Source organism: Halichoerus grypus, chromosome 12 (genome assembly GCF_964656455.1).
Source record: "Halichoerus grypus chromosome 12, mHalGry1.hap1.1, whole genome shotgun sequence".
Classification (NCBI taxonomy): Eukaryota; Metazoa; Chordata; class Mammalia; order Carnivora; family Phocidae; genus Halichoerus; species Halichoerus grypus.
This window is the reverse complement of record NC_135723.1, coordinates 100,542,654-100,564,107: the sequence shown is the minus strand read 5'-3', so window position 1 is coordinate 100,564,107 and position 21,454 is coordinate 100,542,654. Positions and strand designations below refer to the sequence as shown.

General features: G+C 49.3%; 2 protein-coding genes across 5 annotated transcripts; both read left to right on the top strand.

The window, feature by feature from the left end:
• The first annotated feature begins 1,514 nt into the window (after positions 1-1,514).
• On the top strand, positions 1,515-15,589 carry ABCF2 (ATP binding cassette subfamily F member 2). Of its 3 annotated transcripts, none has more exons than XM_036102092.2 (15): positions 1,515-1,614; positions 2,274-2,472; positions 6,576-6,788; positions 7,283-7,465; positions 7,549-7,720; positions 8,859-8,954; positions 9,780-9,882; positions 11,078-11,173; positions 11,568-11,687; positions 11,775-11,864; positions 12,232-12,342; positions 12,966-13,028; positions 13,232-13,360; positions 14,044-14,247; positions 14,959-15,589. In XM_036102092.2, exons 2-15 carry the CDS (start codon positions 2,316-2,318, stop codon positions 15,094-15,096), a joined length of 1,875 nt encoding a protein of 624 aa, XP_035957985.1. In that variant the 5' UTR covers positions 1,515-1,614; positions 2,274-2,315; the 3' UTR covers positions 15,097-15,589. The 3 variants fall into 3 exon arrangements, with proteins under 3 accessions (XP_035957985.1, XP_035957986.1, XP_035957987.1); XM_036102093.2 differs by lacking the exon at positions 1,515-1,614 and adding an exon at positions 1,803-1,824; XM_036102094.2 differs by lacking the exon at positions 1,515-1,614 and adding an exon at positions 1,980-2,175.
• A 1,447-nt stretch (positions 15,590-17,036) lies between these two features.
• Positions 17,037-20,862, top strand: H2BK1 (H2B.K variant histone 1). Of its 2 annotated transcripts, XM_036102099.2 has the most exons (3): positions 17,037-17,610; positions 18,407-18,625; positions 20,592-20,862. In XM_036102099.2, exons 2-3 carry the CDS (start codon positions 18,494-18,496, stop codon positions 20,826-20,828), a joined length of 369 nt encoding a protein of 122 aa, XP_035957992.1. In that variant the 5' UTR covers positions 17,037-17,610; positions 18,407-18,493; the 3' UTR covers positions 20,829-20,862. The 2 variants fall into 2 exon arrangements, with proteins under 2 accessions (XP_035957992.1, XP_077915879.1); XM_078059753.1 differs by having other exon boundaries at positions 17,037-18,625.
• The last annotated feature ends 592 nt before the right edge of the window (positions 20,863-21,454 follow it).

Sequence of the window (21,454 nt, the reverse complement as noted above, 5' to 3'; positions counted from 1 at the left end):
CAAGAGGCTAGGTGCTTGGATGAGTGATTTTATGTGATCCACAACCATATATAACTTCTCTGCTTCATAAAGAAAGGCTTTGCAGGGGCGCCTGGGTGGCTCAGTAGGTTAAGCGTCTGCCTTCGGCTCAGGTCATGATCTCAGGGTCCAGGGATTGAGCCCCCACTGCACAGCTCTCTGCTCAGTGGGGAGTCTGCTTCTCCCTCTGCCTACCCCTCCCCCTCCTTGTGAGTGCGCACTCTCTGACAAATAAATAACATCTTAAAAAAAAAAAAGTTCTTTCTTAATTGTGAGCTCCCTGAGGTCAGGGAATAACTTGTCTCCATTACAACTCCAGTATCTAGCTCTGAGCCTGACATATGATGGGGACTTAATTGGTGGAGGATATTCTAGAAAAAGCTATACTCAAGGCATGAAGGCATGAAATAGCAAGGCTTACTTGAAATACAAGTAGACCCTAGTGGAGCATCAAGTTTGAAGTTCATTCCATGGGAGAAGAGTGAGCTCTGTTTTTTTTTTTTTTTTTTTTTTTTTACTGAGGTGGGGGCACTTTTGGAGAATGTGCTCAAAGGGATTAAAAGCTTCATTTGCCTCCCGCTAGCAGTATCACTGACAGTGGGGCGCCGCTGATCAAAAGCCTGGAGAAGTAACAGGGATCACAAAAGGTCTTCCTTGTATTTGAGGCTACAAATTTGGGATTTACAATGTGGGCGATGAGAAGTCCGTGAGGGATTTTAAACAGTAAGACTCAAGAGAAAAAAAAAAAAGGGCAAGGTTACAAGCCTAACTGGTGATACAGCTAAACTCAGGAAAGGGGTCTTTTTTTTTTTTTAACTTCAGAACTCTTACCAGCAGACTTACACGGCTTTCACGGAAATCTAACAATTCTGGAGTGTGTAGGCTAAGCGGCAAAGGTCAGGAACAACGTTCGGCACCCTCTAAAAGTTTGGTTAACACAGGACCAGCATCTAAAATCTCGGTTCCATAAAACGAGGACGCCTTTCTTTCAAAGAGGAATTCTGTTCTTCGCATCATCTTCGTCGTGACGCGCCTCTTTCTCGGCCCTCTCTTCCCAGTCGCCTCACTCTTCCTCCTCCTTCCTCCTTCTTCGCCCTCCACCTCCCTCCTCTCCTCTCCCCTCCCCATTGTTTCGACTCACTCCCTCCTGACGCATGCTGGGAAGTGTAGTCGCTCGCCCTGCTGTTTCAGCCGGCGGGGCGGCCCTATAAACTCAGTATCTGCACATAACTCAACAGATTTTTTGAGAGGTGGGGTAAAGCCTGGAAGGCCCAGCCCCTTATCCGAGGAGCAGTCTGGGAGTTGCAGTTTCCAGTCCCCAAAGCGGGCAGGTTGGGGGCCGGCTCTTGGACTCTAATCACCCCCATCCTCGCTCATCCTGATGACGTCACGTGAGCCCGGCAGGTCCCTGCGATAGACGGTAGTTCTCGAGGAGGGGTCTCCGCCCTGGCGGCCGCGACTCGAGAACAACACTTCCCAGGAATCTGCGCGGCGGCGCGCCGACAGCCGCGCGATGCCGTGATTGGCTGGTGAGCCGGCCGCACGCGGAGCCCAAGGAGCAGCTCTGTTGCGACAGAGGCCGAGCGGCGAGGCCCAGTGAGTTGGGGGAAGGGGCGCCGGGGGGAGGGTGCTGGCCGGTGAGGGGGGAGGGAAGAAGAGAAGAGGGAGGAGGGACGGGGTCGGGATGGAGGAGGCTGCGGAGGAGAAGAAAGGGCCCAGGGAGAGACGCTGACGGGCGGGGGCTGGGGAAAGTCCCGGGGGTGGCGAGCGAGGAGACCCTGCGGGGACTCACCGAGGGGAAGACGAGTGCGTCCCGGGAAGAAGCTGGGCCCGACGGCTCGGTGGTGTAGAGGGGGAAACGGAGAGGAGGACTGAGGCAGACGGGAGGAGGAAGCCCGGGAAAGTGAGGTGGCCGGCTGGAGCGCCGAGAGCCAAGTTGTGGGGAAACCGGAGACGGGGACCTCTGCCGAGGGGACAGAACCTGGTCCCTAACTGGAGGCCCTGAAAGGAGGAGCGTTTCCAGAGTGAGGCAGTCCGTGGGGATTGGTGGACAAAGCCTGAGGGAAGAGATGTTAAGATTAGAAGAGCGGCCGAGGACCAGAATTGGCTTGAGAGACCCTGACAAAATTTGGAGCGGCTAGGCATGGGCGGAGCAGGGTATCCGAAGCTTGATAGGAAAATTCCTGAGCGGGATGGAGCAGGGCCCAGGCATTCTACTACAAGTTCAGAATTGTGGGGTGTTTGCCTTTCTTCAGGCTCCCTGTAAGAACAGTTTCGTACCCCTGTGGTTCATCACCATGCCCTCTGACCTGGCCAAGAAGAAGGCAGCCAAAAAGAAGGAAGCTGCCAAAGCACGACAGCGGCCCAGAAAGGGACACGAAGAAAACGGAGATACTGTCACAGAACCACAGATGGCAGAGGAGAAAAATGAAGCCAATGGCCGAGAGACCACAGGTGAATTGAGGGAGACGTGGGTTCCTGGGACGGTTGCTACAGCTTAATGGATGCCCATACTGGAGTCAGAATCCTGATGCGGGGGGCACTGGAGAATGTATCTGGTGCCACAAAACTTTTCATGATGAACCAGACCCATAGAATTGGAGCTTGTGCCCTTTTGCTATTGATCGGGAAAACCGAACACAAGGTTCTCACATACCTAGTGGCAAACAAATGTATGGGTATTGTGCTGTCTTGGTGCTCTGCATGCTAGCCCGAGGAGGAGGTCAATTCCTTGCCCTTTTCTCATTTTCCATTTCCACACATGGTGGTCAGTGTGCCAGGTTCTTTGCCACATCATACCCCTGGCCTTCCAGGGGTAGTAACTCTACCAAGAGAGAAACTTATGAATTGCTTTTTTGGATTTTTCCTGGGAAAAGATGCTTTTCTGTTATTTATATTTTGGGAAATAGTTATCGAGCACTTCTCAAGTGCTAGACACCCTGCTACATACTGATGCACTTTGAACTGTCTGCTCTCTGATAACTTACAGTCCAGCTGGGGAAAGATGACAGTGTGTGATACAGAATTTTCCAGGCCCTTGGAAGTCTCTTCCTGACCTTCTTTCTGCCCCTCTGAAAATTCCCCAAACAGACCTGCTCCATCCAGACTATTATTGTGTCTTGACTAGTCATGACATTTTTGCCCTTATACACTAAGGTTCTAATGCCACAATTTTTGTGCTAGCTGCATTTGACATTGCTCTCGGGGCCCAGCTGAGGATAGCAAAACTTTCCCCATCAAACCTGACCTTTAAAATAATATCATTCACTATACCCCTGTGCTGTCGTATAGTGTTACTTTTTATGTTGTGTCTTCTGTTTCTTCATCAAAATCGTTTGATCTTTGAGTTCGGGGACCACGTTTCTTGGGTTATACTTTTTTGTAGGACTAACCTTGCAGATGGAGATACTAAGTAAATGTTTGAAGAGGAGAGCGAAATTACTAATACAAGTCATAACAGATAGGAATTCAGAAAAGGGGGAGTTAAAAGTGATTGAGAGGAGAGAGTTGAGTGGTAGGAATTGTCTCCAAAATAAGAATTATGGGAGAAAGCTGGTGCAGTAAGGTCAAGCCACAGGGAAGTTTTATTCCTGGCCAGAGTAGTGGAGGATTGCCAAGTTGAAAATGATGGGAGTGAATGAGGAGGCTGAGTTGTGATCTCTAAAATAGAGAGGTGGGGTCCCGTCTAGGTCCTCAGGAACCATGGTGAAGCAGTGTCTCTCATCAGCTTTCTCGCTGAATTGGAAAGGTAGCAAAGTGAATCCTACTTGAGACTATTGTCCACTGTTCCCATTACAAATTTCTTCTTCACTTTTGCCCCTTGGAAAATAGGATTTCCAGGGAACCCAGCTGTGGTATCCCCATCTCAGTAATAGGAGAGCTTTAGTTTTCACCTTGCTTCTTCAGGCAGCTGCTGTTCTGAAATGTGACATCTGTTTTCTTTCCAACCCCCTTAAAACATTTCTTATTATCAGGGACCCGTGTCGTTTCTGCTCCCTCTCCCAAGACTGAGTCCTCTCTCCTCTCTGAGTTTGAGATTACTTGATGCTGCAGGTCACCATTCTCCAACCTTTACTGATTGCCATCGTCACACAGTCTTCCTCAGGTAGGAAGGTATGGAAAGATCGAAATAAATATCAAAGAAAGTGACCTCTGACAGCTTAACCTTTAGAATGTGAGACTCTTCAGGACAGACACTGGAGTTCAGCTTGTCCTCTTGTTTGGGAAATGAGTAGAAAGGGACTTCTTGTGAAATCTACAGTATTCTTCTGATGAAGTTGATTCCAGAATCCCTTTTCCATCTATTCAGTACTGTTCACTTGTCTTTAAGTGATAAGTGTTCCCTGGGATGCTGTAGGCTTGGAAAATGAGGTCTGTTTTAAGTCTCTTACTTTTGAAGCTTGGAAGGTGACTTAGGTCCTAGATGCTGTAAACTAGAAGAGGTCAAGAGAAAAGAGTATATAGCTTTTCCTTAATTTTGATCTTCCTCTTGCCTGAGCAGATGGAGAGCTAGACCAGGGATCGGCAAACTTTTTCTATAAAGATCCAGATAGTAAGTATTTGTAGCTTTGTGAGCCGTATGGTCTCTGTCGCAGCTGTTCAGCTCTTCCATTGTAGTGGAAAGCAGCCACAGACACTCTGCAAATGATGAGCGTGGCTGTGTTCCAGTAAAACTTTATAAAAACAGGCAGTTGGCCAAATCTGGCCAGGCTTTTTTTAAGCTACCCCGCTCCTAAGCTAAGAATGGTTTTCTACATTTTTTAAAGTGGTTGCATTTCAAACGTCTTGATTTTGCCACTTAGCCCATAAACCCTGAAATATTTAGCATCTGGCCCTTTAAGAAAAAGTTTACTAACTCCTGATCTAGATCATAAACTTCTTCTTACTCCCATCTTCTCAGCATCTAGAATAGGGATTGGTGCCCTTACCCACCTTGGGACTCAGGCTTCCCACAACTCAACCACGTAGAAGCCTGAGAACTCAACCACGTAGAAAAGAGACTGGAAGTTCCTTCATTCAGTAAAAACAAAAACTTTGATCTCCATTCAAAAAGTGGTCATCAAGCACTTTTATTTATAACACACTGTACTGGGAGCTGAGGTGGATATGGAGTGCCTGCCATCTGTCTAGAGGAGCAGTCCCTGCCCTTAGTGTTGACTCCTTGAAGGTAGAGCAGGGTTAGTCCCAAGGTGGGTAAGGGCACCAGCACTAGTAATCACGTGACAGGATGGGGTATTCAGAGAGTGATCTCAGACTAACCACCACTCACCCTCTCTCTAGGAGTTGCTGTCCCCAAGGAGAGAGCTCTCTTCATCCCTCTACCCCATCTTTATTCCTCCTGAGGACAAGCACATAGTCTTTTCTCATTGCAGGGATTCTGTAAAATCACTAAGGGAACATAGGTAAGGGTGACAAAGACTAAAAAACACCAGAAAATTCTCATAGTAGTGGAATCTCATGTATAATTCCTGACTCCTTCCCAAAAAGGTAAATAAATAGCCTTATTCTCTTTTGGAAGAAGCTTACCAGGACTCCCTCTGCCCCCATTTCTGTCCCACTTCAATAATACTTCATGGGCACCTTCCTTTATGTAAAGGTAGTATAGTGACGTAGGTAAGATCATCTGGTTCAAATTCTGGCTCTGTCACTTACTAACTAGGTTTTTTTTTTTTTACTAACTAGCTTTTTTGACCGGGGCTGTGTTATTTAACCTCTTCATTTATAAAACAGGGATTATAAGTATGTATCTTACACGTGTTGTAAGGATTAAGTTAGCTGGGGAATGATGATGTGGCACAGTCTCGCACAGAGTAAACTCAACATTGAATAGCCATTAATATTAATCATTCTTCCCAAGCTAAAGATGTCCTCCTGCCTGAGAAACCACAAAGGCACAACAGCCCATGGTCAGCTTGCATCTCTGAAACCCTCCAGATTTGGGAACATCTGGTTTTCCCAGCCTTGGCTTCCCGCGTGTGTTGATCCCTTTATGCATTTTCTCACATTGGTCCCTCTGTGCTGCTTAGAAGCATATCTGGAATATGGAATTCCACTAGGTCACGGAGTAACAGAATTGCACTTCTGTGGCATCTGCTTTCTTTTTGGGTTTTCGGACTGATTCTTTAACACATACACATGAAGGAAAATTGGGAGTTCTAGCCATTCCCCTCATGGGTTTATGTCATTTAAGAACAAGAGATGTTAGAATTAAAGGAACTAAGTTGTGAAGTAAAAAGTAGTCCATGAAAGGAGGGTATCCGGACAGATCTGTATACAATGTATACACTCTGTCAAGCTTGTGAAACATCTGAGTCAGCTCCACTTGATCTTGAAGCCAGGTCCTACAGGGCATGCCTTTTTCAGCATTTGGGTCTTCGTGTGATAACATTTGGTCACCTGAGGAAGGGGCAAAAACCTCCAATGCCCAAACAGGGACTCGAACCCTGGACCCTCAGTTTAAAAGGCTGATTCTCTACTAACTGAGCTGTCTGAATGCTCTTTTAGTGCGAGGGCGGGGTCTGTCTTACCCTCTTCCCAAACTTCTTTCCTGTCTCCAGAAGTGGATATGCTGACAAAGGAGCTAGAGGACTTTGAGATGAAGAAAGCTGCTGCTCGAGCTGTCACTGGTGTCCTTGCCTCTCACCCCAACAGTACCGACGCCCACATTATCAACCTCTCCCTCACCTTTCATGGTCAAGAGCTGCTCAGTGACACCAAACTGGAATTAAACTCAGGCCGTCGTTATGGCCTCATTGGCTTAAATGGAATTGGTGAGGCCCTTGGAAGGCGAGGTGGGAGGTATCTCTCCTTGGCTCGTCTGTCACTCAGCAAGTATTTACTTAGCACCAGCTATGTGCAAAGCAAGGAGTTTACAATATGGGTGGGAGACCACATATGTCCAGGGAAAAGGAACTAGCAGTACAGAGCAGTATGTGGTAAGTACCACATGAGTAGTTACAGACAGTAGGTGCTGGAGAAGTGGGTGGGAGGGACAGCACTGGTGGTGTGTGAGGCCGCTATAGGTGATCTGACTGGACGGAAGAGGGGTGGGACAAGAATTGGAGGAAAGTTGGAAAGGTAGCACCAGAAAGCAGGGGGGTGGGGGTAACTAATAGTAGGATTTAAACAAATGAAAGGAAGGAAGGAAGGTACTAAAAAAAATGGTGAGGTCATGGTTTGGCTGGAGTGGAGGAACTGGTACAGGGGAATGATAGGCAGACCTGTGCTGAGTGTCCTCTTCCCATTCTTTGCCTGCTCTTCTCAGGAAAGTCCATGCTGCTCTCTGCTATTGGGAAACGGGAAGTGCCCATCCCTGAGCACATTGACATCTACCATCTGACTCGGGAGATGCCCCCTAGTGACAAGACACCCTTGCAGTGTGTGATGGAAGTCGACACAGAGCGGGCCATGCTGGAGAGGGAGGCTGAGCGGCTGGCTCATGAGGATGGTAGGGCTCCAGACCTAGGGGTGGGGGTGGACCTCCTCCCAGGGAAGGCCCAGGGAGCCTCACGAACCATTCACTGCCCACAGCGGAGTGTGAGAAGCTCATGGAGCTCTACGAGCGACTGGAAGAGCTGGATGCCGACAAGGCGGAGATGAGGGCCTCACGGATCTTGCATGGACTGGGTTTCACTCCTGCCATGCAGCGCAAGAAGCTGAAAGACTTCAGTGGGGGCTGGAGAATGAGGGTTGCCCTTGCCAGGTGCGTTCCTTCCTCCTTCTCTACCCTCTGTAGCTCCCCATTTCCCTCAGGGTTGAATGCTTACTCCAGTGGAACTGTTGAGAACAGGGGTCAGTGGTCAGTAACAAGACATCAACGGTGTGGAGGGGGGTGGTATGCTTGGGCTAATGAGTGAGCTTCCTGACTGAAGTGATCATTGTTGGATTTCTGGCACAGTGTTTGGGAATCTTAGGATCAGCCCTAGGCAAAATGGTAAAGTAGATCCATTTCTTTCTTCCTGACTCCCATCCTTTCCTTCTTTGTGTTTCAGTCCTGATCCTTGCTATATAAAGATAAAATATATTAGGTAGTTATTAAGTAATCCGTCCTTATCTCTTGTGACCTGGACCCAAAGTGAGTTTGTAGAGACCATCGTTCCCTCAGCAGTCCCCCCAGAAAGTCCCCATAGGTGCTCCCTTACCCCGCTGTTCTCTGCCAAGTAAATTGGTGAGGTTTGAGATGCTGCTTTAGCGAGGCTTTCTGTGTGTGCCTTAGACCATGAGAGCAGTTGGTTCCACGTGCTAGCAGGGATTAGCTACCTCCGATTCCCCTAGGGAGCTTTAGAAGTACAGATTTCCTAGCCTCTTCTTCACATCCGTGCAGTTGGAATACTGGAATTTGGTGCCTGGAAATCTTATTTCTAAAAAGCTCTGCAGTATGGTGACTGCGGGTATAGGAACCAGTGCTATCCCCTTGCTTCTGCTGACTTGAGATTCCACCTAAGAAGAGAACATTTTTTGGCCTCCTTGCTAAAGTCTGGCAACCCCATTGGATAAGTTTAACTTGAATACTTTTTGCTTTAGCAATTTATTTCCTCTCTCCTTTTGTCTTCCTGTTGGTCACCAACTTCAGCATAAAAGACTTTCCAGACTCATAAAGACTTTTACAACCTTATCCTCAAACTGCACCATCTTTGTGCTTCTCAGCGCTGTTTTCTGCCCTTTCATCTCAGCTCTGGTTTCTCTCTTCGTTCTCCCCTTTCCGTGAAGGTATAGAACCTAGAATTGATTTCAGGACTGAAGCCAGGCCTGACCAGAGTTGCAGGTAGCAGGCAGGGCAGTCCCCTCCTGTGTAGCCCCCAGCAGACTGAAGGGGCTCTGTCTCCTTTCCTATCCTTCAGAGCCCTCTTCATTCGGCCCTTCATGCTGCTCCTGGACGAGCCCACCAACCACCTGGACCTCGATGCCTGTGTGTGGTTGGAAGAAGAATTAAAGACGTAAGGGGCTGGGGATGGGGGTTGGGAGTGGGCAGGTCCTGAAGGGGGGATTTGAGCAGAGTCTAAAGGAAATGGATGCTTGGAAACTGCAGTGATAGGAGAACCGTGAGAAAAGGAACTGATGCAAGGCTGGGTGAAGGCCAGATTGAAAAAATGGTAAGCACCTTTAGGGCAGGCCTTTTTGTTTGATTGGTTATTTTTAGTCTGAAATGTGCCAGTTGTTTTTTTAACTTTCTTGGTTCTTCCCATTTAAAATACAACACCTTCATACTTCATACACGTCTTTAGACAGTATTTTTCCTTAATCGTATTTCTACGCATCATGTAAAGAGGGGACTCCCACTTAAGATCATGATGCAGTGACATACGGCTAAAGAGCTGAATAACTGGAATATTGTACCAACTCTGAGGGCAGGCTTTTAGTGGTCTCTGCAATGACTTGGTAACGTCTTTCAAAAGGCAGAGTATAGTGATTTTTATCGGACCTGTTCAGTTCTTCCCACCCCTTAGAGACATTTATGGATATGTTTGTGTACATACGCTTATTTTTACCATCAGTGGTAAACTACCATCTCCACTCCATTCTGCTGAAAATTAGAACAAAAGATTGAGGAAACTCAGAATGAAAGGCATCAAAGTGTCATTACAGGTGGATTGTGCCCTGGTGGCCTGGGTGGTTGCTGGGAGCAGGGAATTGGCTGTTAAATCTAAAGAGTGCTCCGGCGTAAGGATGGGAAAAGATGAAGGTTGTCTGGGCCTCTCAGCTCCCCTGTTGTGGACCGTCACAGTTTTGAGTACCTCCCTGACTGGTTCTCTGCTTTACAGTTTTAAGCGCATCCTGGTCCTCGTCTCCCATTCCCAGGACTTTCTGAATGGTGTCTGTACCAACATCATTCATATGCACAACAAGAAGCTGAAGTATTACACGGTGAGTGGGCCCCAGCTTCTCCACGGCAACCTCTGTGCTTCTCAGCTCCTTGAAGCTCTCCTTTAAAAAAAACAAAACAAAACAGACTTAGTAGCCCTTTTCTACCTATTGCTATAAAAAGATGTGGACAAGGAGTCCTGCAGCCTGTTCTGTTTTAGTCTCAAAATAGTTGCTCTCAGGTTGTAGGCCATTGATTGGCAGCCTGTGTATGTGGTGTGTATTTGCTTTTTGGTAAAGAGGTTGACTTTTCATGGTGCCCGGGCAGTCCCTGTTGCTCCCTGCCTTCTTGAATGACTACTTAACTCTGCTTCATGACAGCACATTTACCCCTCCTTCCATGAAGAATGGGAGTCAGGATCTCAACAGCCCACTTGTCTGCCTTTCCTTTTCATTTTCTATATTTCAAAAAAGGAAAGAAAATGAAGTCTTTTTCATTCATACTTATGCTCACTGTGGGAGTATTAATAATTTCTTGTATAGTCTTTCAGAGATTTCATGTGTACTTGCAAGGATTTGTGGTAAATTTCATGTATACATATCAGAGCTGTAATGTTAATAATTGTTCTCTTCTATAGGTTGCTTTTACATTTTAATATATCTTGTACTGCTTCCCATATGAATATGTATAGAGCTACCTCATTGTTTTCAGTAATTGCATAATATTTCTTTGTGTAGCTATCTAGTAACTTATTTGTCAGGCCCTTTTTGATGAATATTTAGGTTGAGTCCAATTTTTTGCAGATAGAAACCATGGCAGTCCAATTGTGCAGTGTTTGCTACGTCCTAAATCTGATGGTCTACTGTCTTCCTTTCTGGGGGCAGTTTCTGTAGCCTGCATGCGGCTTCACCCTCTAAGCAGGGTGGGGAGGAGTAGAAGGTGCTCTTGGAGGGCTGTGAGCCTCGTGACGTCCGTATGAGTTACGGTCAGGACTACTGCCAGTGCTGTGGGTGTCTTTACGGCTAACCTGAAGATTTGCTCTGGAGTCCTGCTCTGGCTAAGCTAAGAGTGAGAGGCACACAATTAGAAAGATCTCCGATCCTGGGTTAGGGTATGCTTTGTTAATGTACTTCCTCTTTCCCTACCGCACAGTCTTATAGGCAGGGCCAAGTCAGATGCCATCCCGCATCCCCCTAAACCCTGAGAACCAGGACCGAGGTTAAAGCTGCCTGCCTTGCCTGGCACATTTCTCTGCAGGGTAATTATGATCAGTATGTGAAGACACGGCTGGAGTTGGAGGAGAACCAGATGAAGAGGTTTCACTGGGAGCAAGATCAGATTGCACACATGAAGGTAAGAGCTGAGCTCACATTCTCCAGGAGAGTTGGATGAGGGTATTTGGGGAATTTAGGGGTGCTGGAAGTCAGGAAGACGTCCTCAGTATTTACCCCACATTTATTTTTATTTATTTATTTTTTTTAAAAGATTTTATTTATTTATTTGACAGAGAGAGAGAGACAGCGAGAGAGGGAACACAAGCAGGGGGAGTGGGAGAGGGAGAAGCAGGCTTCCCGCCGAGCAGGGAGCCCAATGCGGGGCTCGATCCCAGGACCCCGGGACCATGACCTGAGCCGAAGGCAGACGCTTAACAACCGAGCCACCCAGGCGCCCCAGTATTTACCCCACATTTAAAATGAGTTGTTTGGCACCTGCCCATACTCCAAGCCCCATTTCTGGTCTCTTTCAGAACTACATTGCTAGGTTTGGTCATGGCAGTGCCAAGCTGGCCCGGCAGGCCCAGAGCAAGGAGAAAACACTACAGAAAATGATGGCATCGGGACTGACGGAGAGGGTCGTGAGCGACAAGGTGGGGTCTGCTTCGGTAAAGTTAGTGGCCTATGGTGAGGTGGATAAGATACAACCTAACTTGATAAACACCCTCTCCTCTTCCTAGACACTGTCATTTTATTTCCCACCGTGTGGCAAGATTCCTCCACCTGTCATTATGGTGCAAAATGTGAGCTTCAAGTATACAAAAGATGGGGTGAGTACTCCTGTGTGGTTGGGAGGCTGGGGTGCATTTTACAAGGTGGGCATCAACTGGCTGAGAGTCTGCTGTTCTCTGCTGAAGCCACCTGCTAACCCACGTGGTCACGGGATAGTTCAGACATGGTAGCTTAGGTGCCTCATCCAGGGTCTCACGGTGACCCCTCTTCACGTGCTTGGGAGGATAACTGCTCGGCTGAGTGGGTGGGTGGAAGCAGTGGGTTGGGGTCTGCTATGAGAGCTGCCTCCCTCCTCCATACCCCCGCCGCCGGTGGTGACTGGGGAAATGGCGGGGTTATCAACCAGCCAAATTGATTGATGGGTAACCTAGCCTCGTATTGATCTCTCTCTCACACCCACCCCAGCCTTGCATCTACAACAATCTAGAATTTGGTATTGATCTCGATACGCGAGTGGCTCTGGTGGGGCCCAATGGAGCAGGGAAGTCAACTCTTCTGAAGCTGCTAACTGGAGAGGTATGGTGCCAAGTTGGTGTGTGGGATTTCTAAGAGTAGGTACTTACTGTGTCTGAGGAAGAGGGAAGGTGTGCAGGGGCCACTATGCTTGGAGGGGCTGAGCACACCAGTGGGGAGTGAGCCGGCTTCTGGGGTGGGGGATGTTGTCACTGGCAGTGCTGAAGTTTGGAGCTGTTTTCTCAGAGGGAGGGAGGGAAGGAGGATCTGTGTGTGTGTGTGAGAGTGTGAGAGAGAGAAAACATGCATGTGTCTCAACATTTTTCCTTGTTTTCAGTTAGAGCGTTTAGAGGAACATGTGCATTTAGAGACAATGTTTTTGTTTGAGAAAACCTATATTGTAGGTATGTCCAAGTCCTTTGTTTTACAGGTCATGCATTCTATAGTAGACATTTAATTACTAAGTATCTTTGCTCCCCTTGAGAACATCTGTTTCAGTGTAGCTTCCTAAATATTTTTAGAGTGTCCAGATTAGCAGTCTGTGAGGTGGTGTAGATTCTGTTTAGGAAGTTCTGCATCTTGTTCAGTGAACATATGCTTATTTTCCTACTCTGCTCATGTCTGCTTCTGACCGAGTTTCCCATTCTATGTGCTTATCTTTCCACCTAATACTCTTTTCTTTTTAGCTACTACCCACAGACGGGATGATCCGAAAACACTCTCATGTGAAGATAGGGCGTTACCATCAGGTAAAGGCCTTGGGGTATGGAATGGTGTCCAGGGTGTGGGAAGGGGGCTGCGTGTGACCAAGTCAGCTTTTGCCTGCTTCTCCTGGAATCTTGAACAGGTGCCTGGGTAGAGGTAGAGTAGAGTTACTCAGCAGTTAACCCAGCAGGGTTCCTTTTGAAGTGGGACACCAGTCACATCTGAGTGAATTCTCTTTTTCCTGTAGCATTTACAAGAGCAGCTGGACTTAGACCTCTCACCTTTGGAGTACATGATGAAGTGCTACCCAGAGATCAAGGAGAAGGAGGAAATGAGGAAGATCATTGGTCGATATGGTCTCACTGGGAAACAGCAGGTCAGCGGAGGGGATGTGGGGAACAACCCCAGATAACTGGGAGATTGTGCCTGTGTGGTTAGGAAACACTGTTCTGGCCACCTGGGGTCTCTTCCTTTTTTTTTTTTTTTTTCCCTTAAAGTAGGTTCCACACCCAACGTGGGGCTTGAACTCACAACCCTGAGATCAAGAGTGGTATGCTCTACTGAAAAGTGTCTTCCTTTGATTCTAGCATCCAAGAGAACCCACTAGGTTTCCTTTGCCCTAGGTTGTATGCAGTTTAGTATTCAGGTCTCCTTACGAGGGAGCGGCAGGGATAGCACGCCAGTCTCTGACATGCCCTGGTCCCAGACTAGCAAGATAAACTGTAGTGCTTGAGGGCAAAGGAAATTGGAACCTAGAAAACAAGTTCCTGGATTCAGATCTGGATTGAGGAGCCACCAGATTGTTCCAATTAGTTACGATGTAAGTGCCGAGAGAGAGCAAGAGGTATGGCCTTAGTGATGGTAGGCGCTTCAGGCTTCCACATCTACCCCTCCAGGCCTTGAGAGACTGCTAGCTGTGTCACTGTCTCCCTCTGTGATCTTGGGCCTTCCTTTTTGTAGAATGGTGATAACATTAATGGAGGAGCAGTGGGGAGGGGTGAGTCATGCTGTGTGGTGGGAGTTAACACCAAGTTCTATAAATGTCACGGTTCCACTCAGGTGAGCCCAATTCGGAACCTGTCTGATGGGCAGAAGTGCCGAGTGTGTCTGGCCTGGCTGGCCTGGCAGAACCCCCACATGCTCTTCCTGGATGAGCCCACTAATCACCTGGATATTGAGACCATCGACGCCTTGGCTGATGCCATCAATGAGTTTGAGGGTGGTATGATGCTGGTCAGCCATGATTTCAGACTCATTCAGCAGGTGAGGCCCCTGGCTGGAGTGGGAGTCAGGGCAGAGGGCATCAGGAGGTTGGGTAGAACACAGTCATGGCGTGTGTGTGTGGGGGGGCACTTAATACATGTTTACTGGATGTGGGAAAAGGTCTCGGCGTAAACAGGGTGATGAGGACCAGATTTTATGGCTCTCTGAGAAACTTAGACATTCTTAATAGAAATACTTCATTTTTTTCAGTGGTTATTTGGGGATGTTAGCCTATTTGACATTTGGCATTGTTAGCCAAAATTGGTGAGGGAGTCGGGTAGAGAACAGGGTGCTTTTACTATTGCCCCAAGATTCTTTAGCATAGAAATAGTATTATACTAAGGAGGATTTGGATTAGACAAAGGGTTACCACCAGTCATTGCTGGAAAAGCTGCTGGTCATTTCTCTGAAGCTTTGGGAAAGATGGGGTGGAGAAAAGGAAGCTGAGAGTGAAGCCTCTAAACAGATCTAGGCCCTGTTGGGGAAGCGGAGAGGAGGAGACACAGCAGACCTTGGCTTGAAGGGCTCCAGCCTGCTGGCTACACTACCCTTGGGTTAGGCATCCCAGAGAACCTAGAGATGGTGAAACTGTGAGCTGGATATGGGGCTGGGCGCTCGGGGTTTCTTCCTGGATTCACCTGACAGTGGTCTTCTGGGCAGGGACGGGGAGAGTGCTGGCCAGGATTATTAAGCCTGAGATTTGCTTTCTAGGTTGCACAGGAAATCTGGGTCTGTGAGAAGCAGACAATCACCAAGTGGCCTGGAGACATCCTGGCCTACAAGGAGCACCTCAAGTCCAAGCTGGTGGGCGAAGAGCCCCAGCTCACCAGGAGGACCCACAATGTGTGAGCCCCTGCCCGGACGGGGCCGGGCCTCTGGGGCCACACTCCTGCATTGCTGCAATACCGCTCCCAGCCCCTCCCCTGCCCCCACCTGCCTTAGCTGCACTCTGTGATCTTATCTACAGCTGGACAGTACCTGTCCGTTTCCTGTCCTTCCAGTTACTTTTGTCCATGTGTGGACGCGGCTGGCTATCCTGCCAGCTCCTTGCTGGTTACTGACCTGATAGTGATGCAGCCAGAGGCACCTGAGGGTTAGCCCAAGGGCCCACATCCTGGGTTGGCCTGTGAAAGAGCTTAGGGTCCTCGTTTTCTGGGTTTTGGTGATGTTGGAGGAATACCCCCCAGCCCACCACCCCCATTCCTTTCTGCTTCTGGTTTGGAGCTCTGGGCCAGGGCTTTAGTCCTGGTCGGTTTTTAAATAATTATTTAACAGTGTAACTTTTAGACCTGCGTGACATCTACAAAGTGTCCAATAAAGAAAGAAGAAGCCATGGTCCCTACCTTCCTTTTCTGGTCTCTGGGCCCTTCACTTCCCTCCTCCCTGCAGTGCCAACACACTGGGTGGGAATTGGTGGGATGGATGCAGACTAAAGACTAGTCTTTAGGAGCTGGAATAACTCTCCTTCCTTTGATTTGAAATTGTGCCTGTCTTAGGCTGTTGTCTCACAACACACATCAGAATCACCTGGAAGACTCATTCGATCACCAGTCACTGGGTCTTGCCTCAGGGTTTCTGGTTCAGTAGGTCGGGGCTGAGGCCAGGAATTAAAGCATTTCTTACAAGTTTCCAGGTGCTGCTGCTGCTGCTCGTCTGGGGCTCGAACTTTGAGAACCACTCCCCTGAGACATGTTTTTCAGAGTGGTCTGAGGCTCCCTTGCTGCGACCTGCACCACGACACTTGGAGCAGGTGGTGCTTGTTAAAATGCAGATCCCCAGGCCCCAACCTATTGATTCCATTTGGTGGGATGGGAGAGATGCAGAAATGGTCTGGAGTCTGCATTTTTCACACTGAAGTTTGTGAACCACCACTCCTGGGTGGGATACAGGAATTCTTGTTATTTTATCTGTCCATGGCCTTAATTTTTGTTAGCGTGGTCTCATTTACTTCCCGGCCAGGGCCCTGCATGACCTAACTGAACTTGAATAGCACTTGCAACCTTTGTCCATCAGGCACACCGGTGGCCATCTGTACTGATGCGGATTCATCATACCACCTCAGCAGCCATCCCTGTGGGGAAACCTACACAGCCATGAGTTTTCAGTGCTGATTACAGTCCATCTAATCAGTCCCAGATGGTGTCTCAACCCCTAAGGAGCTCACGATCTAATGGGGAAACCAACACTGACTAGAGAACACGACGGCATAAATCAGATGCTCAGTTGTGACTTGTTAGGAGACACAGAAGGATTCGAAAGGGGGGAAGGTTTCTTGTGAGTAGCTATCTAGAAAGACAGGATTGGTGCTCTAACTTGAAAGATGAATAGGACCTCAGATGGCCCTGAAGTCCAAGAGCGGCCCTGGGCAGGCGGAATGATGAGAGTGAACGTGAGGTGAGAAGCTGCAGCCGAGCCCTCGGCGGCGAGGCTGGAGTGAGGCTCAGACTCCAACCCTGAGGGGCCTGGCTTCGTTGCTTTGTGCCTTTGGGCCTAAGTCAGTCTGCTCTGAGTATCCAGAGACAGGTAGGGGGGAGAATGGCCTCGAGAATGAGCTGCTGGGATGATGGGAACAGAGATGAGAACTTCTGCTACTTCAGCCAAGGGAGATCCTGGGTATGTTCGTACCAATTCCCTTTGAAGTCCCTCAGGGTCTTCAGTGTAGAATACTTGAGGGGCTAAGTAAGGTTTCAGAACTGGAAGAATCGAAGCAGGCTATTCAGCTTGCCTGTCCCCCCACCCCTCGAAAAGCCAATTTCAAAAACTTCAAGAATGCTTAAAAAGCCCACTATATATATATATATATATATATATATATATATATATATATATATATATATATATATATATATATATATATATATATATATATTTCTACAAAGGCCTAAAATTAGCAGTGCTTTATTTTGGATTAAGAATTCCTTCCTGGTCCTCTTAAACCTTAGCACGGAAGATGTAGCCGGATGTTGGGAAGCGGGTGAGGAGGTGAGATTAGTGAGGTGTCGGCTGCTCAGGCTTGCTTTCACCCACGCACAGGTGATGCTTGTCTTCACTCCTCTCCCCCACCTCCTCCTGATGGGGAAAACCCTCTTTCCCCCAGCCCGTAGCTCTCCTGTTGCTCCAGGTTGCTTTAATCACAGCACTTAAGAACCTGAAATATCATTCACACATAGGTGCAGAGTGAGAACTACTCCGTTGAACAGCTGTCTCTTCCCTTTGCAGCTTCCACGGGGAGCCCACCTCACCCGCTTTTATGGAGAGCGTCCAGTGTTTCTCTGCTCGGCTCCTCCAGTCCGCCCAAACGCCCTCCCTGGCAGGCCCTCCCAGCCTGTGGTTTCCTGCTGCCTGCATCTGGTCTAGGCTCAGGTTCTGCTCCACTTCTGCCTTCCGTCCAAGCCTCACTGTACTCGGCATGCATCGATTCCACTCTGCTTTCTCCACGGATTGTCCTTCTGTCATTCTCCCCAGTTAAACTACCCCCCCCCAACAAGACCAGCGTCAAATTCCCATTCCTTCCAGGAAGCCATCTCTGGCTACTGTAGCCCTCACTAGTTTTTCTTTTTTTTTAAGATTTTATTTTACTTATTTGAGTGAGAGAACAAACGATGGGGAGGGGCAGAGGGAGGGAGGGGGAGAGAGAGAGAGAGAAGCAGACTCCCTGCTGAGCAGGGAACCCAACACGGAGCTCGATCCCAGGACCCTGAGATCATGACCGGAGCTGAAGGCCGACGCTTAACTGATTGAGCCACCCAGGCGTCCCAGCCCTCACTAGTTTTTCTTTTCTGAACTCTCTGTCCCTATACCCCCTCTTCAGTCCTTCTACTCTTCTCTTTGCTGTGGGCCAGTCTGGCTTCTTCCACTGTATTGTAGGGCTCTGTGGGTGGGGGGTGGGGTGCCTTGTGTTCCTCCTGATACTCCCCTGCATCTCAAGTCATGCTGAGCACAATGGGTGTAGAGTGATCTCATGGCCTGGTTTGGTGGTGTGTGAACTCTCACAAGTGTGTAGTATGCTGGGAGATGGTGGGGGAAGGCTTCTCATTCAGAGACAGGAAATCACTTGGGGGAGAGGTGGGAGCCATTTGCCTCTTTCAAGATTAACGGAGAGCATGTTCTGGATAGGGATGGGCCAAGCTCCTCCCCCCTCCCACCCTCTCCATCCCAGGTGCTGGCCCCCAGCCCCACCTGGTGGGCAGCTGACTCCATAAAATACCCCAAGGAGCAGGAGGTGGCCGTCAGGAGGAGCAGGAGAATGAGCGCTGAGCATGGACAGCAGCAGCAGTCTGGGGGCCGAAGGGGCCGTAGTTCTGGTGATAAGAAGTCCAGAAGGCGTAGCCGGCGCAAGGAAACCTACTCAATGTATATCTACAAGGTGCTAAAGCAGGTGAGAGTGGGGAGCTAACGTGCGTGCACGCGCGCGTGTGTGGGTGTGTGTGGAGTGTACTGGCCAAAGAGCCTTGAGAGAGCACTGGACAGAGAGTCCCGCTCTGTTTACTCCCGGCACTGCGGTGAGTGGCCTCAGGCACGCCGTGCCCCTCTCCACTCGAGCTCAGAGGCCCCTACAACCTCTCGGTATCTGTTGTGCACCTATGATGGGCAGGAGACCTTTAAAGCACGCCACCACCGTCCAGAAGCTTCCAGGGCTTTGGACAGACAAGATGATTATGTGGAACATTAGGTGGGACATAATTAAAAGACAGGGAAGACTAAGAAAGTATGGGGCTGAAGGGTGATCGAATGCCAAACACGTTACGGTACAAGCAAGAGGTCCTGTTAGTGCTGGCCGGAGCACGGAGTGATGTGTGTGAGCTTAAGTCTTGGGGAAGGCCTTCCAGCCACACAGCACCCAGTCCCTGTCTACTGCACAGAGGAGGAACCTAAGGTCCATAAAGGCTCAGTGCATTGACTGAGTCACATGACCTGACAGCCGCAGAGGTCCCCCCCCCCCCGCCCCCGGCTCTGAGCAGGCCCCTCACCTACTTCCTGATTGTCCCACCTCTTAACCCACAAGGGCTGTGCGTGCTCCCTGTGCATGCCGCCTAGCAGAGCACCTACGAGAAGCACCTACTCCTGGCACTTGCACACTGACAACTATTTGGGGGCATCAGTGGGCACCCGACAACAGTGTGTCAAGGATACAAGGCACCCTGGCCTCCCAGCCTCTGCCCCCTCAGCAGAACCAGGGCCAGGAGCCGGCAGAACAGCTATCTTTGCCTTCCCTGGGTCTCTCCAACCTGCCTGGGTCTTACCCCTTTGTGAGAGTAGATCTAGACACGAAGCCTCTCTCCAGTCTGAGTCCCATTAGCTGTTTCAGGGACCTGACAAGCTGGGTCTCTGGGAATGCTTCTGTGGGGTCGGGTTGGGGGCGGAAGCAGCACTGTCATAGACGGGCCGAAGGGCGCAGCAGAGGGCTGACTCCAGTGACCTGAAGAGCACGGGGGTGCGAGGGACCACTGGTGAGCCCTGCGGCTCCGCCTAACCTTGGACTCAAAAACCGTGAGGCAAGGGTTGGCCCCGGGTTGGACTGGCGAAGGAGAGCTGCTTGCGGGGGAGGGGTCACCCACAGACTGTGAAGCTCACTGTGACCCCCTCAACCCCAAAGAGAAAAAGATGTGATGACAGCACGAGGGGTTCAGGCTCAGATCCCCTGCTGCCGGGGACATCAGAGGCTGTGGGCAGAGCCCGAGTTCCATTTCTGTCTCCACCACCGGCCTGATGTGTCATTGGCAGTTGCCCCTCCCACTTCACGGGGAGAATACTTCCTGTCTGCCCACTCCCACGCCAGGCGCCCACCGCTTGTGTTACTGGAGGTCACCTAGGTCAAAAGCTTGGGTGACGGAGGAGGAAACTGAGGCCCAGAGGAAAGTGCCTCCTTGGAGGTCAGGCAGTGACTCACAGGCGTTCTGACCCCTAGTCTGGTGCTGAGGTCGTGTCACATGAGTGTGCTCTCCGGACAATAACTTGGGAACAATCTGCCAAGTTAAGTGTGTAAACCCTTGGACCCAGGGGCCGTCCCGCCTCCGGGAACTTCACCGCTAGGAGTCCCTTTCTAAGAGTAACGCTATGCAAATACACTAAGCGAGAAAAAGCAAAATGCTGTGTAACTGATTCCATTTGTCAAAGATGGATGCTTATATGTGCTCATACAAGGAACTTAATAGAATTACTTTTTACAGTTGGGAAAACCTTTTAACTTGGAGGTAGTAGTAAAAAACCCAACCCCTATGTCCGTGTCTTGGCCTCTGGAGAGAGGCTGGTGAGGCAGCCTTGCAGTCCCGAGCCGGGGCCGGGGCCGGGGCCGGGGCAGGCAGAGCCTCCTCCTTAACAGAGTGGTCCCGCTGCTTCTCCAGGTGCACCCAGACATCGGCATCTCTTCCAAGGCCATGAGCATCATGAACTCGTTTGTGAATGATGTGTTTGAACGGCTGGCTGGCGAGGCTGCCCGGCTGGCCCAGTACTCAGGCCGAACCACACTGACATCCCGGGAAGTCCAGACGGCCGTGCGCCTGCTGCTGCCCGGGGAGCTGGCCAAGCACGCCGTATCCGAGGGCACCAAGGCCGTCACCAAGTACACCAGCTCCAAGTGACCCAGGGCCCAACATTAATAAAGAGTCAACTGCTCCCGCGCACTGTGGTGATTTGGAAAGGGGAGGTGTGACGTGGGGCAAGGGTGTTGTCACTCTTTATGGCTACAGGGTAGAGTAATACTTATTCATACTTTTTAAATACTGCTTTCTGAGTGTGCCCCCTGAGCATCATGTGACGGTGCTTTGTAAACCCACAAAGCTCTAACCGAGCTTTAGCAGGCCTTGGGATCTGGATTAGAATCCTCGATCGGCTGTGTGTTAAGTCTTTCAGGCCATGGTTTCATGATGCCTTTTCTGGCAAACTATCATTTTTGTCCTGTGTTGGCCATGGGAGCCCCACAGATCTTACTCTTCAAGACACAAAATGGAAGGGTTCTCAATAACCTGCTGGGATCTATAGGATGTGTTTCCCTTCCCTTAATGTTTCCTTCCCCCTAATTTCAGAACAAATTGGTAGGAATATTTGAGACTCCTCTTTTTCTCCAAACTTTATGTTGAAAAATCTCAAATCCACAGAAAAATTGCAAGAAAGTTCAATGACCACTTGTATATCCTTCACCTAGATTCACCACCTAATATTTGCTCACGCTTGCTTTTTCTCTCTCATTCGGCCTCTGCTCTATCTT